A 16,667-nucleotide genomic window follows, 5' to 3' on the forward strand; every position below is an offset into this window, starting at 1 on the left:
AGCAGCCTACTTTGCCAATGCTTAAATTTTCTAAATAACCCAAGTTGTGTGACAACTTCTGCAATGTCAACAGTCAGCTACAATGGACATTTGTTGAGGAGTAAAATCTTGGGAACATTAGTGGTTTTATCACAGGCAATAAATGAAAATTACAACTACTATCAAGATCAAAATCTAAAATTTGAAGAGTATGTCCCAAAAATATCTTTAAAAAAATATAAAGGTGTCCCAAAAATATCTTTAAAAAATATAAAAGTATGTCCCAAAAATATCTTTAAAAGAAATATTAACATTGATCAAATTGGTAATACTGAATCAGATAACCCTCAAGAAAATAGAAATGATGAAGTAGTCCCTTAAAGCTCAAAATATACTTAAACTTTGCTTCAACTAGTATTTTTAAGACTGCTTAATACAGCACTATTGTCATATATTTATATAAGACACTGAAGCTCATATTGAGATATTTGGTTTTGTTTAGACTTATCAAAACCTTAAATTCACCCAAAAAATCAATTCTTGTTTTTGTATTTCATCTCACAGTAAGTACTAGAAATTTCTTCATATATTGGCAAATAATTTAAAAATCAGTAATTTAATTACAGGTTTGTAGTTTGTAAATGCCAATGACATGAACATTGTGGGGATCGCTCACAAGTTACATTCTAAAAATTATACAGGGTCAATATCTGCATTTCACCCCGACATACAGTCTGTTTATTACTGCTCAAACTAATTGCCAAATTGTAAATTTTTCTTGTTCTATCATATGAAAAGTGTTGTACAAGTCTGTGTAAAAATCTACAAGTGGATCAGGTACTTTGAAGATTCTATAGGATTCAAAACTGACATAAAACCTGTGTCTTAGCATCCTTCCCACTTGGTTTGGTCACTTTCATCAGTGTTTAGCTGTTAGAATGCGTTCTGGATGGAACAAGCACAGTTTTATCAAAGAACTCTCCACATGAGATCTATAAAGCAAGACATTATGCATTGCTTTCAGGATATAGCCTCAATTCTCCAAGTAAGGTAGGTAAAATCCTTAATTCTGATACAAATGAACTGGAGCATAGTGAGTACCACCAAATTTAAAACCCTACAAATTGTAAAAAGTACAAGCAATGGGGATTTACCATACTTCACAATGTATAAGGGAAATGTCATAAAGGCCCAGTCAGAAGTAAAGATAAGAAAACACTTTGAATATGAAAATTAATGTAAAACCCATCACCAAAGACAAAAATGCTGAGAGAATATAACAGAAAACCAAAGGTAACCAGTTTTTGTGAATCGGTCATGAAAAACTACTGCATAATAAAAAAAATTATTATTACTAAAAATAATTACCAAAAATTAATACCACCTCAACAATTCAGAAATTGAAAACTAGCTCAAAATGGAAATCCAAACAACTAATCCCCACATTGTGGATACAAGAAAAAAAATCACTCACATTACTACTGGGTGCCAAGTGATGCCTGTGGCCCAGAAGAAAAACTACCAAAAACTCTTACAAATTTACAAATCACCACAAATAATAATTAGAATGAATGCATGAAAATTAATGTTATGTCATACTAGCAATGGAGCCACAGAGATGAATGAAGACCATGTTGGATAATGAATTGGGTCTGAGCATACAAATAGATTAATTCAAAGGTCCACACTCAATATGATTATGATTAGTCTTTGGTCCAATAAAATAACAATAACTCTGGAGTGGAAAAAGATGTACACGATAGATTGCTCACACTGGGAGAGGTCACGAAGGAAATACGAAACAAGCACCAAAGAGGGGAGAGAAAAAAAAAAAATGGTATTAAAGGAGGATGAAACTAGTGTGGATTCGTCAAGACTAAAGAGACTGTTAGTAGAACTGCACAGAGGTGGGAGAAGAGGGAGGGGGGATCCCGACTTCAGTTCTCACCCGACTGGAACTTCAAGTGTTTTCTTTTGAAGTCCTGTACACACTTGGATGGTCTGTCCATTATATATTAACATTATTTTATGATTTAGTAAAGCAATGGTTTGATTTTCTCTAAAATATTTCAGTCTCTACTCTCAATTCTTGACAGGGCATTGTACGTACTGAATATTATGCAATAAAATGACCAAACTGACATGCAATTAAAACAAATCATCATCAAACACAATTTTGTGATGGAGAAAGACGTGCATATTAACAATTCATTCACGAGCCAAACAATTTTTGATAAGCTACACCAGAGAACAATTTTGCATTTAGCCACACCTAGCATTTAAAACAGCATGTCCTAATTCTAACTGAATTTCTTAACACTAAACACTATATGAAAATTATAATGAACCAGGTGAAGCCTCAACTAAAATGATACTTTCCAAAATAAAATTTCTTTTAAATGAGTAAGCAAAAGTAAACTTTACACACTATCAACAAGCATTTCCTAAAGTTGTGTAGAATCCTAAAAGTTGTAAAGCTTTGGTCAAATGTCCTAAACATCACCAAAGGTTGGCAAAATTCATGAATGAAACACTAAAAATAAAGACTACTCAAGATATTCAATACAAAATCATGGGTTCACATATGCTATGAAAGCCACTGAATAAACCACAACAGTACACTGAAAATGTTATTACTGATTCAAAAAAAAGGACCAAATAATTTGTACATATCATGAGTAGACCATTAATATGTAAGATATTGCCTACAATACTTCAGTACTGCAAACAATTCTTTGAAAGTAATAAGTAATAGTTACACAACACGTTCTAGGACCCAAATTTAGCCCCTATCTTTAACATGCTAATCAGCATGTTAAAAAAATTACCCCAATAAGTATAAAAAAAAAAATTATAACGGGTATACAATGCCTACCCTAGTCTATGCAGCAGAAACATGGGCAACGACATGGAAAATTAAATTTTGAAAAGGATTTACCAAAGATGTGGTATCATGAGGCAGAGAAAAAAAAAAAAACAAAAAAAAAAAATAAAAAATAAAACAGGGGGGGGGGGGGGGGGGGGACAACTACAATCCTAAAGACTGGGATGGGATGCTTTTGACAAGTAACAAGAATGGATGGGGAGTAACAAATAAGTAAAGCACTTGATGTATAAGTAGCAGGATGCAAACATATAAAAAGGCCCAATATATCATGAAAGGATACAGATAAACCTGCTATTATCATTATTATTATTATGAAGTAGTTTAACCAGACCACAGACTTTATATAGCAGACCTAAGGATATGTCTTTTTTAATGACATTTATGAGTCATTATTAAAAATGGCAGAAAACCTCAGAAAAAATTTAAATGATTTGTTTCCAAGGCTTGAAATTCATTACCAATAGTATTTTTGACATTCACACAAAAGATGTTTAACCATTACTGTTACTTTATGTTCTACACATAAGGGGACAGGATTACATGGGCTATTCACCAAACATCCATGGGTTGAACAAAAGTTACTATTTCTATGAAGGGTCACAATTATGTACTTGTATGTGTTGTTCATCTTGATAGGATGAACTCCATATTCAAAATTTGTGCTTGATTTGTTTAATTTGTTACTATTTTTTACATCTTTTTAATTTTTTACTATTTTAGGTACATTATTCTATATCATCTGATTAAAATGGGTTTTAGAGATACAGTATTACATAATCACTGACTGAAATATCTACAAGTTATGTTGTGAACCCGATGTGTCAGACAAAGTGACGTTTATGACAGTATATTTGAAGGGCTTCTTAAAACCATCCTGGAGTCACTGTAAATTACAAGTCTTGGTGGTGGCATGTTTTTAATCCTTTTAAATGTCCACCACATGTAATAAAACTGTAGATTATACTATGCAAAGCTTATGTTGTTTGCATGTATGGGTAATAGCATGGATTAAAAAATTGTTTGCTCTAAAATAATATGGTGTCGGACAATTGTTTATAAAGATATACCTCTCACTGATCTTTTCCGAAGGTACTACTTGCCAGAAACTTTAATGCACTTTGTATGGTTACATTGTAAGGAAAAAGGAGGGATTTATGCATCATCTAAGGAGGACATTATCCATTCCAGTGATCGCTGTATTGTCAAGTGGGGGGGAAAAAAAAAAAAAAAAAAAAGTCATTTGGTTAACAGCTCAACCGCATAAATTTGGTGGTAAATAAATAAGTGCTCTTGATTTGAGGTACTCATCTACAGGTTTCTGTATCTCCTTATACAACCTAAGATAGTACTGGAAGAATGGAAACTGCAAACTGCACTTTTACAACTATTGCGGACATTCTTAGACTTGCACAACTTCTGCTCATCTTGAAGTACTCTAAATGAGAAGGTGACTGTCATGAAGTTCACAATTACCTAATTCTCACCCAATAAAGTACAGTATGATTATATATTGTATAATTGTTATGGGTATAGATAAGTGTGATTATATATTGTATAATTGTTATGGGTATTTTATGCATTGTTGAAATATGGTGGGTGTCCTATATATGGACAGCATGTGGTAGATTCTAGAAGGTGTCTGTTGATGTATTTAAGTTGTGTTGTGACGTCATAGGCGGTGACGTCATAGACAAGATGGCGGCGGCGTCGGCAGGATGTAAACAATAACACGGGGCAGTAGAAAGCACGTGTTGGTGGTGTGTGGTTGGTATGGGAGAGCTCTCTGTCTGGTAGGAGTTGTTTTTTGGGTCGTAAGTCTTGTGGTGCTGGTGTTTTAAGGTGATTTCTGGAGTGTACTGGAGTTGGAGAAAGCGTACAGGTGGGTAGATTATTCATTTTTATAGAGAAAGAAAGGGGTTAGGTTAGGCCAAAATTCAAACTGGTAGCAGAGCGTGGTTGATCAAAGATGCCTGGATCCGACAGTGAACAAAGGGAGACTACTAGATGGAGAAGGGAATGTCCTAGGTTTAGCGGGATACAAGAAGAATATAAAGAATGGAAAGGTCAAGCCGAAGATTGGCTATTGTTGTATGGAGAAGATACAAAATACCCGGCGATAGAAATGAGAATGAGCTTAAAAGGGAAAGCCCGAGAGCTAGTGGAAGCATTAGATAAAGATAAACTTACTGGTACAGAGGGTCCAAAGTTAATCCTAGAGAAACTAGATAAAGCCTATCTAAAAGACTCGGTAATGGAGAATTACGGTAGAATAAAAAGATACCTTCTAATAAGAAGAGAATCTAGTGAAAATATGGCGGACTATTTAATTAGATATGAGAAGGCAGCATCTGAGTGTGAAAGAGCAATGGGGAAAGGCGCGCTTGAAGGCGAAGTCAAGGGGTATCATGTAATAGAGCAAGCAAATCTCACGGAAAATCAAAAACAAATGGTATTATCGGCTTGTGGGCAAGAAAAGCTAGAGTACGGAACAGTGTCGCAAACAATGAAAAGACTATTTGAGGGATTGGGGACTAAAGAGGAACGGGAATGGTGGGGTTCGTCAGAAGGCAATACCAGTTCTGGGAGAGGGAGGGAAAACCAAAGATATCGGGGAAGATGGAACCGAGGAAGGGGTGGTAGAAATCCTATAAACAAAGAAGGGAAGGTAACAGTATGTGCAATATGCAGCTCAGAATGGCATTGGGCTAGGGATTGTCCTCAGAATTTTCATAATAGGAAGAAAACTGAAACAAGACTAGAAGAAAATAAGCTGAAAACAGAAAATGGGACAGAAGAAGAAGAGGTTTATGTAGGAGAAGTTAATAAAATAGTGGAAGCATCGTGGGAGGTGGTTGATGCAATTTTGGACACAGGGTGTAAATCAACAGTTTGCGGGGAATTGTGACTAGCACGTATTGTCATGGATTTGAGTCAGGAAGAGTTGAGGAGAATGAGGGACACTAGGACAGAGTCTAATAAAGTGTTTAATTTTGGTGAGACATCTTATAAGTCCAGAGGAATAATAGAAATACCTGTGATACTAAAAAACAGAAAGTTTTATTTGAAGACGGAAATTCTGCAAGGTGATATACCCTGGCTGATAGGTAAGCAAACCATGAGTAAAATGGGTATGACCCTAAATTTAAAAGAAAATTGTGTCATAGTAGAAGTATTAGGGGGAATGAAAGTAGAGTTAAGAGAAGACGAACAGGGTCATTTAAGAGTACCTATAAGGAGGAGGAAGGTAGAAGAATTATTACTGGAGGGTTGGAAGGGAAAGAATCCGAGGGAAATTAAGAACACAATGAAGAAATTACATTTACAGTTTGGTCATGGAAGTGGAGATAAAATATGGAAGCTAACAGAGGAAGCACAATGGAGTAATGGGTTAATCGAAAAAGAAAAAGAGGAAATAAGAAAGTTACTAACGGAACTGATTAAAAATTGTGAGGTTTGTAAAAAATACAAAAGAAACCCCGCCAAACCGGTAGTAGGCTTTTCTTGGAGTAAAACGTTCAATGAAGTCGTAGCGATGGATGTGGGAGAGATAGAAGAGAGAAAGTTCTTGGTAATAGTGGATATGGCAACGAGATATTGTCAGGCCTGTTGGATAAAAGATAAGAAACCAGAAACTATAATAAAGATACTTTTTGAGTGCTGGTTTGCTATATTTGGAGCACCCTCCAAATATTGTCAGATAATGGGGGAGAATTTCAAAATGAAAAAGTAAGGAGGATGGCAGAAAAATGGAATATTAAAGTATTAGCCACAGCATCAGAATCTCCGTGGAGCAACGGATTATGTGAAAAGACCGTAGGCATGATCAAGGGAAGTGTAAGGAAGATGATGGAGGAAGAGGAAGTAGATTGGTCCATAGCTTTGAAATGGGTAGTGAGTGCTAGGAACTGTTTAATGAATAATGGAGGTTTCTCTCCCAACCAATTAGTATTTGGAAAAAACCCTTCACTGCCTAACCTAATAGGAGAAGAAAGTTCAAGTCCTGCAAGCAGAGAAAAAGGGATGGAAGAGGGTATGGTAAGGGACACACTGAATGCAATGCACAAGGCCAGAGAAGCATTTATAAAAAATGAGTCCTGTAATAAAATAAGAATAGCGCTAAACAAAAACATCAGAGAACATAAATTTGAAGAAGCAGTGGTAGGAGATGAGGTATTCTATAAGAGGGAAAATGAAAATGAATGGAGAGGACCTGCTCAGGTAGTGGGAGTATCGGGGAAAACAATAATAGTCAAACATGGGGATTCTTTAAGAGAAGTAGCTAGGATACATGTGACAAGGATTCAACGACGATCACCAGATACAGAAGAGATATCGGCTAGAATAGATAAATCCCATGGGGTGAAAGGTAGGTCAGATGGCCCAAATGAAGGGAAAGTAGATTGGCTGGAAGGAGAGGAGATAATAGGTGAGAGAAGGAATGCAGACACAGAAGAGACTATAGAAAGAGAGGTGATAGAGGAAACAGTGGAAGATAACGGGCAAAGTGGGTCAATAGAAAGCGAGTTAATGGAAGAGATACCAAAATTCAAAAAGGGAAATAGAGTTAGAGCTATAAACAATGATACAGGACAAGTAGAAGAATGGACTATTTTAGGTCTTGCAGGAAAAAGATCAAGCCAAGCATGGGCTGATTCGTACAATATACGAGACTCACAGTCAGGTGACAAAGGGTGGGTTAACTTGAGGGATTATAGTCAGGTAGAAAAAATTGAAGATGAAGAGGAGGTGTTGCTGGGATTTGACAATAGAAGCATAATGGAAGCTAAAGAAAAAGAACTTCTAAGTTGGAGAGATAACCAGGTATATGAGGAGGTAAATGATGTTGGACAAAAAGCTATATCTACAAGATGGATAGTAACTGAAAAGATAAAAGGGGGGGAAAGGATATGTAAAGCAAGATTGGTAGCTAGAGGGTTTGAAGAAGAAATGGCTGAGTGGGAAAAGGATGCTCCCACATGCAATGCTGAAATTTTAAAATTCTGTCTAACCATAATAAAGGTGAAAAATTGGAATTGTTATACATTGGATGTCAAAACGGCATATTTACAAGGTGACGAGATACAAAGAGAAGTGTACTTGAAGCCACCAAGGGAAGATAGTTGGAGGGGATTATGGAAGTTGAAGAAAACAGTCTATGGGCTCAAGGATGCAGCAAAAGCATGGTATTGTAAAGTGGTGAAAGTAGTGAAGGAGCTTCAAGGTGAGAGAAGTAGACTAGAACCTAATATATTCTTTTGGAAAAAGGACAATAAATTGGAAGCATTTTGTGTACACACGTAGATGATTTTTGCTACGGAGGAACTGAAGGATTCTTAAAGGAAACGATTGGGAGATTGAAAGGGAAATTGCAAGTAGGAGAACAAGAGAGTAAAAGGTTCAAGTATATAGGAGTAGTAATAGAGCAGAAGGAGAATAGATTTTCCCTTAATCAGTGGCAGTATATAAATTCCATAAGAGAACCAGAGGCTAGAAGATATACGGGTAATAGAGTGCTAGAACAAAAGGAGTTAACAGAGTACAGATCAGTGGTAGGACAGCTGAATTGGGTATCACTACACACGATGCCAGAAATATCATATGATATTAGCGAATTAAGTAAAGCATTTAAAGAAGGAACAACTCAGGATATGAAGAAACTTATTAAAATTGTGAGAAAAACTAAGAGCATGATGGGCGAAGTTACAATAAGTGAGATGGAAGAAGAAAGTTTTATTGGGAAGCCTATGCAGACGCTTCATTTGGAAACATAGAAGATGGCCATACTCAACTGGGTTATATTATTTCTTTGACAGATGGGAAGAGGAGAAGTCCCATATGGTGGAAGTCTAGGAAATCCAGGAGAGTGGCAAAATCCACCATTGAGGCTGAAGCCCTGAGTGTTGGGGAAGCTGTAGAAGGATTGATATATTTCAAGCATTTGTGGGAAGAGGTAGTAGGAGGGAGAAATTTAGAAGCCTTGGTTAACACTGATAGTAAAACACTAATGACCGCCATCAAATCGAGCACTGGTGTAAGTAGCAAGAGATTAAAAATAGATATTGCTGCAATAAGGGAAACCATTGAATCCGGGGAAATAAAGGAGGTGAGATGGATAAAAGGAAAGGAGCAAGTGGCTGATGTATTAACTAAAGCAGGAGTTTCAGGGGAATGTATTAGAAATTATGTAGAGGGTAAAGAGTTGGAGGACGAAGGAAATTAAGAGGGGAATACTAGGTTAGGAAACAGTCGGAGGGGAGGGAGAAAGAGATAAGTGTGATTATATATTGTATAATTGTTATGGGTATAGATAAGTGTGATTATATATTGTATAATTGTTATGGGTATTTTATGCATTGTTGAAATATGGTGGGTGTCCTATATATGGACAGCATGTGGTAGATTCTAGAAGGTGTCTGTTGATGTATTTAAGTTGTGTTGTGACGTCATAGACAAGATGGCGTCGGCGTCGGCAGGATGTAAACAATAACACGGGGGAGTAGAAAGCACGTGTTGGTGGTGTGTGGTTGGTATGGGAGAGCTCTCTGTCTGGTAGGAGTTGTTTTTTGGGTCGTAAGTCTTGTGGTGCTGGTGTTTTAAGGTGATTTCTGGAGTGTACTGGAGTTGGAGAAAGCGTACAGGTGGGTAGATTATTCATTTTTATAGAGAAAGAAAGGGGTTAGGTTAGGCCAAAATTCAAACAGTACACATTTTTCAAAATTCAGTGAAATCCAATACACTCTTAGACACAATGCTGCAGTTCAATGTATCCAAATTCAACATTACTTCTCCATCTAAAGCAAGACTGAAACCTGCAACAAACTAAGTAATTATCTGTGCACATACAAATGAAAAGGTGATGATGTCCTTTTGTGCTAATACTGATTTACACAATGAGTGACTGATGTCAAACACACCAAAGATGATGTACATTAAATAGAATGTTTTGCATGTATAACATGGTTTCCCATACCAAGGAGTCGCTACTATCGATCATATACTAATCCCCATTTGGCCAGCCCTTGGGTAGTGTGTTTTGATTCTTTAAGTCTAGTTAAACTACCTGATAATAAATACATTACTCCATAAACAAACCAAATGCACATCTAAAGCTCATGTGTACCAACCATGAAAATCTCTAAATTAAGGGCCTTCTCTACATTTAAATACTTTAAAATATTTTACAAGACTGCAAGCAACATCAAGAACTTCATTAATATAACTTAAAAAATTTATTCCAACAAAAATTAAAAGAAATTGTCATACAAAACTACATGGCAGTCTTCCCATTTGTATTTGTTGATATTAATTTTGCTTCTATTTTTAACTTTGTTTTTTCTTGCATTTTTGCTCTCCCATGACATTAAATTATTTTTGCAAGGGGTTACAATTATGCTTATTTCCAAACTTTGAAGACCTTTTATTCATTTGTCGTATTTGATTACTTTCTTTGCTTATCAAAATTCAAATCTACATTACTACCTAAGTTAGGGCTGCATTTTAGGTTATTAAGTTACAAGGTACTTGAAGTATGCACTCTATCAACCTTCCCCAAATTATGATCTCAGCTATTCAGAAACGTAAACATTCCATCTCATTTAACATGCTAGCTACTAAGAACAGTACTGCTATAATAAAAGAGAGAAAATTCACACTAAAATCAAGTTTGCTTGTACAGAAATGTTGTTGGCAACTTGCCTTGTAGCACCTGCAAGTCACAGGATAATAATGTATTACAACAAATGGTAATATCAAAATACTAATAAACATTAAAAAACTTGCAAATGCTCACCCATTTGGCATCAGAACAAATGTTCAATCCATGCACAAAGAATACTCTTAGGAAAAATATTGACATGCTAAGCTTATTCACAAAGCCAAGAGTTTTACCTTTTATCTTTCATTTGCTTCAAAAGCTGAAAGAGATCTCAGGTAAAAGAATTATAAGCATTATATATACTGACAGTATGGTAACCAATACCATTTAATTCTTTAAAATATCATACCAGTTTTCAACTCGAAAAAAAAAAAATTTATCTAAATGTTCCAATGGACATGTGAAAGAAACATACGTACTACCTTGTCATCAATATTTGTAATTCTCATGAAAATGCAGTATATTTGTGGATAAATATTTCTGGTGGTCAAGTAACTAAAGACGTGTATATAACTGTTATGGCAGAGTTGAAAACTGGTCTTCTCTTCCTGAGTGGCTTTGTGAGAATGTGCTGCTTGCATTACCTGCCATGCTAATGAGCAACTGGTGGAAGTGCTCTAGTTCAGGAGAGAGGGAGTCCACACAGGCAGTTGCATGCACCGGGGGACCTCCTCCACCAACCTGCGCCGCATCTCTCCTCGGGGAAATTGCTCCCCCTTCAACAGTTGGAGCAACTGGGGTTTCAGATCCCCCCCCTGAACCCCCTGGTCCTACACCAACAACTGCTTGACCACTACTTCCACTAGAACCAATGGGTTGGTTTCCACTTGTCTTTGATATTGTTATTCCAAATTTGAGTGTCTGTGAACCCACCTTCTGAGGTTTAACTTCTACACTAATGGGTGTCCCCGGTTCAACGGACACACCGGAACCACCAGCCCCAACACGTGTCACCAAATCTTTCTTAGGGGGCACTGCTGGTTTATTGGGGGGTACAGGGGGTACCGCCAAAGGTTTATTTAAAGGTACAGGTGGTGGTGGTCCCCCAGGTTGGGTAGATCTAGCAGGGGGAGGTGGTTTCTTGATCATTGTCGACGTCTGAGGAAGAGCTTGTTGCTGTTGACCATTCGGTGCTGATGAGGCTGAAGTTGCTGTAGTGGTAGGAGCAATAGTGGTGACATGGAAGGTCACTTTTCCTCCATGAGTGGTTGTGATTACTTTGGTGCCAGGTGAAGCCGATACATTTACACGAGGAGTTACTTGCACCACCTGGGCTTGACCTCGCACGTCCCCTGGCCCAGTGACCCGCACTAGTCCACGTTCAACAGTGCCAGCCATACCAGCTGGTAAGCTTGCTGGGCCTTCACCTTCACCACCCCCCGTCCAGCTACTCTCATTTTCACTTACGCTGTAATGGAAACGATGAATGTCAGGAATATGAAAGAAAACATTGGAACAGAATATAACCAATGTCACGCCACAAATAATCACTTTTCAAATACATTGTAAAAAATGCCTTGTGTGATGTCACTTACATAACTAAATGACTCTAAAAGTAAAATGGCATTACAATCTCATGACTATAAAGGTATGAACAATTAATCAAATCTCAAAAGTTCTTAAAATTATAAGGGAAAAATATCTTAAAATGCAAAAGAAGCTGACACACACAGGGAATCAAAACTGATCAAAGTGTGGGAGTGAATGAAGCTTAAGGTAATACTCAAAGATAGTTGAGTTATTCTTGATGACTGAAGCCATGTACAAGACAAGATGGCAACGTACCCTGGCTATAATCTTGTGTCTGCTGCTGGCTGCCGGGACACAACTCAGGTCAATACTGTACTCAAATGACACAACTAGCCCTTACAGGCCTAACACAACAACAACAACAAATCTAATGACCAATAACTCTGAGCAAGAATAATTAGTATTCATACTGTGACTAAGCAGTATATAAAGAGTGAAGTACTAGACTTCAACAACAAAATGACATGAAGACAAACTTCCAAGAAAACTGAATCATCATTACTTCAGAATACTACCCTTGTGCATTTCACTAAAGCAATGTCATCAGAGATAACTTGGATAGTATTCCAAAAAGTGAATAATGTGGTAGGTGACATTTAATAGTACACTATTAAGAGTGAAACAAAATAAATCTCAAGTGTGCATCCGAAAAATTCACATTTACTAGAATACAGGCCAAAGGCAAAATAATAATGATAACACATCTGGTAACCTTCAGTGACTGCTTTAACATGCTCATATTATTGCCATGCCCTATCATCCAATGACTTACAATGCGCATATACTACAGTGCTACCAGTCGGAATGAAGTTGAGGCATACAGTCAGTCACTTCGAGTACCATTGGAGATCAGGATTACCTACCTGTAGCTTTTAGATGCAGTAGTTACAGTTCGTGTCACTTCTGAGGTTGAAACACTATACATGACTGGCCTTAATCCAACACCCGGTTGTACCCCTCGAGCAATACCCGTAGCTATCGAGAGAAAACCTTTCCGTCAAGATTTATCAATACATGTGATATCACTAATGCATGTACTAGTCTTTACACAAAAATCCAATTCTAATAAGTACCTTATCACTTCACAATTATTAAAGAAATTTCCTTTGAGACTAAAATCAAATTTCATTACTTATTACTTGTCTATTACTCCTATCTTCTGCAAGGGTGGCTTTTGTGAAACAACACACTACTCTGAAGCATTCTTAAATATTCAACGCTCTCTTTACAAACCAATTAATTTACAAAACAAAAGCACATACAACATTCGAAAGCTTTTCCAGGCTCAAGTCTTTTACCAGCTAAATACTGCACCCTGAACTAAACTTGACAAGTTGACCCACCTTACCCTTCCCAAAGCAGCTCTGAATGACAGAGTCAAATGAACAGGACAGGTGCATAAGCATTTTCCTGATTAATGCACACCCAGTTAGTCTTTTACAAACTAACCAAAAACTGACAAGAATCATGAATAAGTCTTAAACATACTTGGACCAGCCACAGGAACAGAATTAACAGTGGCAGTCAGTTGCACAGCCTTAGTTACACTGCTCATGGCAGCTACACCAGGAGCTACAGCATGAGCAGGATTGCCCCCTCCAGTGGTTGAAAGTGACCCAGCTGTCACATGGTGCTGAGCTGCACTCATTCCCAAGCTCATGGGCACTCCCGTCACTTCATCAATACCAGGAGATGATGCCCTCACACGAGGTGCTACTTTAGGCGGCGTTAAAGCACCTAAAATAAAATAGAAGATTCAGTTCTTGATAACAAAAATAATAAAGCATGAGGATAACCACACTCAAAGTTCATGAATTATTAACTGAAGCAGCTTGGTATTTAAAAACAAAAGTCCAAAAGGCTTTAAAGCAGACGCAAATGGCCACAAGCACCTTACAAAATAATGACAACAAAAATTCAACAATCAAATAGTTTTGAACTAAAAAATAAAGTTGAAGTTAAGATTTCGTAGACAGTGGTCTGTAACCTTTCCTTATAGTGTTTTCAAAGCGACTAGTTTGACTGACAGATACATAGCAAATATGTTAAAAATCAATTTTCTTTTTTCTTTTTAGGAAACAATGAAGTCCTTAATACATATCATCCATCATTGACATATTTCAATCAGTGGGTCACCATGAATCTTGAAACACCTCATTAGCGAGTCAAAGACAATCTGCTGCCGGCTGGTTAGTAGCAAGTGTCTGTGGACACTGGTTAGAACCAACAACATGTTTGGGAGGTAGGAACAAGATGGGTTTGCACCGAAAAAATAGTTTTATAATAAATCGGCTGTTTCACTGACAAACCCATCATTTACACAAGCCAAATTACAAATAAAGTTCAGCTGATCAGAATGAACGATCCATCTTAAGAGCTCACAGGCTGAAGCGAAGCAAAGAAGTTGAAACAGGTCTGAAGAACAGGGAGACCTTAGTTGTAGTTACAGAAAACAAGTGGCAACTCAACTTATCAGATTTCACTGGTGACTGGATGCATTTGAGTCTATTATGAGTGAAAGTATTTCATATTCAACAGAATAATCCAGTATTAGTGATAAATTCTTCAGATGTTGAAATAAAATCCCAGTATGTATGCTAAATTCTTCGGATGTTGAAATGAACACAAATGACCGACACTTTCCTGTCTAACCTTGTAAGCATGCTCAAGTCAGTCATTTGGCATCTGTTGCCAGCCTTGTAAAGAACCTGTGCTTGGTATCATTGCAATACTTTGTGCTTTTGCTATTGTATGTACAGTAAGTGAGGTTAATTTTTCTAAAGATCTAACTACAGTGTACAGCATAGTTACATAACGTAAGGTACTTCAAGCACCATGACAAATTTATGCTTGAAAAGTAATTTTGTAAAATAAAATCATAACTGTTCAATTGGCAAATCCAGTGCTCTGAAAATCTGAGGTGTATAGTTACCAAAAAACATAACTGCATGCACACATGCATTGTGATTTCAGTAGCGGCAATCACACAATTGTGAACAACTGTTAATCTAATGATAACAGTTCCTTAAATGGTCTGGAATTCTAAGACCCATAAATTAACCTACGTAAATGACATGGTTTGTAATTGAAACAAATTAACAAAGGTGGGTACACTAGTCTGCCTCATCTAATGTATTGGAGATGGTATAAAAAAAACCCTTATTGACAGCAGACCATCTTAAATGGAATGCTTTTTCCCTTGTAATGAATGTCGGCTTCCATCTGATATTCCTCCCAATTTTTCCTTACTTGAAATTCCTTTTCATTATAAAAAAATCCATTGGACAAGCCATGTGAAGCTAGAAAAGAATCCAAGTGGTCTTACACTACTTTATGTGATAACTCCAGATGTCAGTGAACTAATGATGTCCATCCAAAGCAAGTATCATTCACACACACATCTAAAATTCCTTAGCTATCTCTATACTAGATAATACCTCATTTACCTCCATGCAAAGTACAATTCAAGTGGCTTTTAACATTTTTACTAATAAAGCTATAGACCTATTTTGAAGGCAATTGAATTCCCTCTCACCTAAACACTAAGCTTACTGCTTGAATTCCATCTGGCCGTACTTTATGATTTTCCATGCCTTCCTAATGTTCACTGTCCTGTGTCTTTTACAGCTCCCTCTTTCTCATTATTTTCAACTCATCTATTTTCTAGCCTCTAAAGAACACTCGTCTCAACAACTTTACTGTTATATGATCTTACCAATATAGACCAGCCATGAATCAAAAGTATTCTGCAGTTGCACCTCACTAAAATTATCTCTACTTCCTTTGTGAATGCATATCACACTGCTGCATAACATAGAAGTACATGGTATATACCAGCATTAGAGATTTTGACTCAGTTTCAGTATGGAAGGTTCTTATCCAACAGCAGTCAAGCAATCTCTCTCCATTTTGTCCATTGTTCTACTACCTAGAGTGAACGCCCCCCACTGGAATTGTCATGAGTCCTTGCACAATAAAACATAGAAAGTACAATACACTCTTGGCAGTGACCATTTGACCCAAACTATACTGCCATCTGTCTTTTACCTTTTATGCTGATTCCTTTGGTCTCTTCCCACAAAGCTGTCCAACTAGTTCAGATTTCCCTTGCTTCAATTTTCAATTCTCATTCAAGAACACATCCTTTAGGAGAGACCTATGAGAAGCTCAAGGTCAATAGCAGGTGGTGTTCTTAAAATATTTACAAGTAAAAATTTCCCAAGACCTCTCGTTCCTCTACCACTTGATCCTCTCCCCTCTATTCGCTACCGATTTGTTATAAACATTCTGGACATTGAAATTCTTTTACTCACTATAAATGGGCTATCTTGAATATCTAATGTAACACCATAGTATTTCCAACACCATGCATGCCAATCCCATATCCTCAACAATAAAATGAGGAGGCTGTTACCAAAACAATGGTTGTGAACTTTTTAATGGTAATACTGAAGATCAGTTAACTGTACGACATATGTTAGAGAATATGTTTTATGACTTAATCCTTCTCCTGTTTGGCTGGTTTTCATCTGTCCTTGTCTTCTAGGTGTGTTTTCCTTTTTTTATGTTTTATTTAGGTACCTAATTATGCTGTAATATAAATTTTATTTATCTATA

The 16,667-nt window shown here is 36.9% G+C and overlaps 1 protein-coding gene across 1 annotated transcript in view; it reads right to left on the bottom strand.

Annotated features, from left to right (window-relative positions):
- LOC135222720 (cortactin-binding protein 2-like) overlaps positions 1-16,667 on the bottom strand; it is a 144,048-nt gene that overhangs the window by 80,137 nt on the left and 47,244 nt on the right. Inside the window, 3 exon segments of the mRNA XM_064260926.1 lie at positions 11,105-11,928; positions 12,914-13,025; positions 13,539-13,787. Coding sequence (XP_064116996.1) covers positions 11,105-11,928; positions 12,914-13,025; positions 13,539-13,787 — 1,185 coding nt within the window.

Source organism: Macrobrachium nipponense, chromosome 8, assembly GCF_015104395.2.
Source record: "Macrobrachium nipponense isolate FS-2020 chromosome 8, ASM1510439v2, whole genome shotgun sequence".
In the NCBI taxonomy this organism is placed as follows: Eukaryota; Metazoa; Arthropoda; class Malacostraca; order Decapoda; family Palaemonidae; genus Macrobrachium; species Macrobrachium nipponense.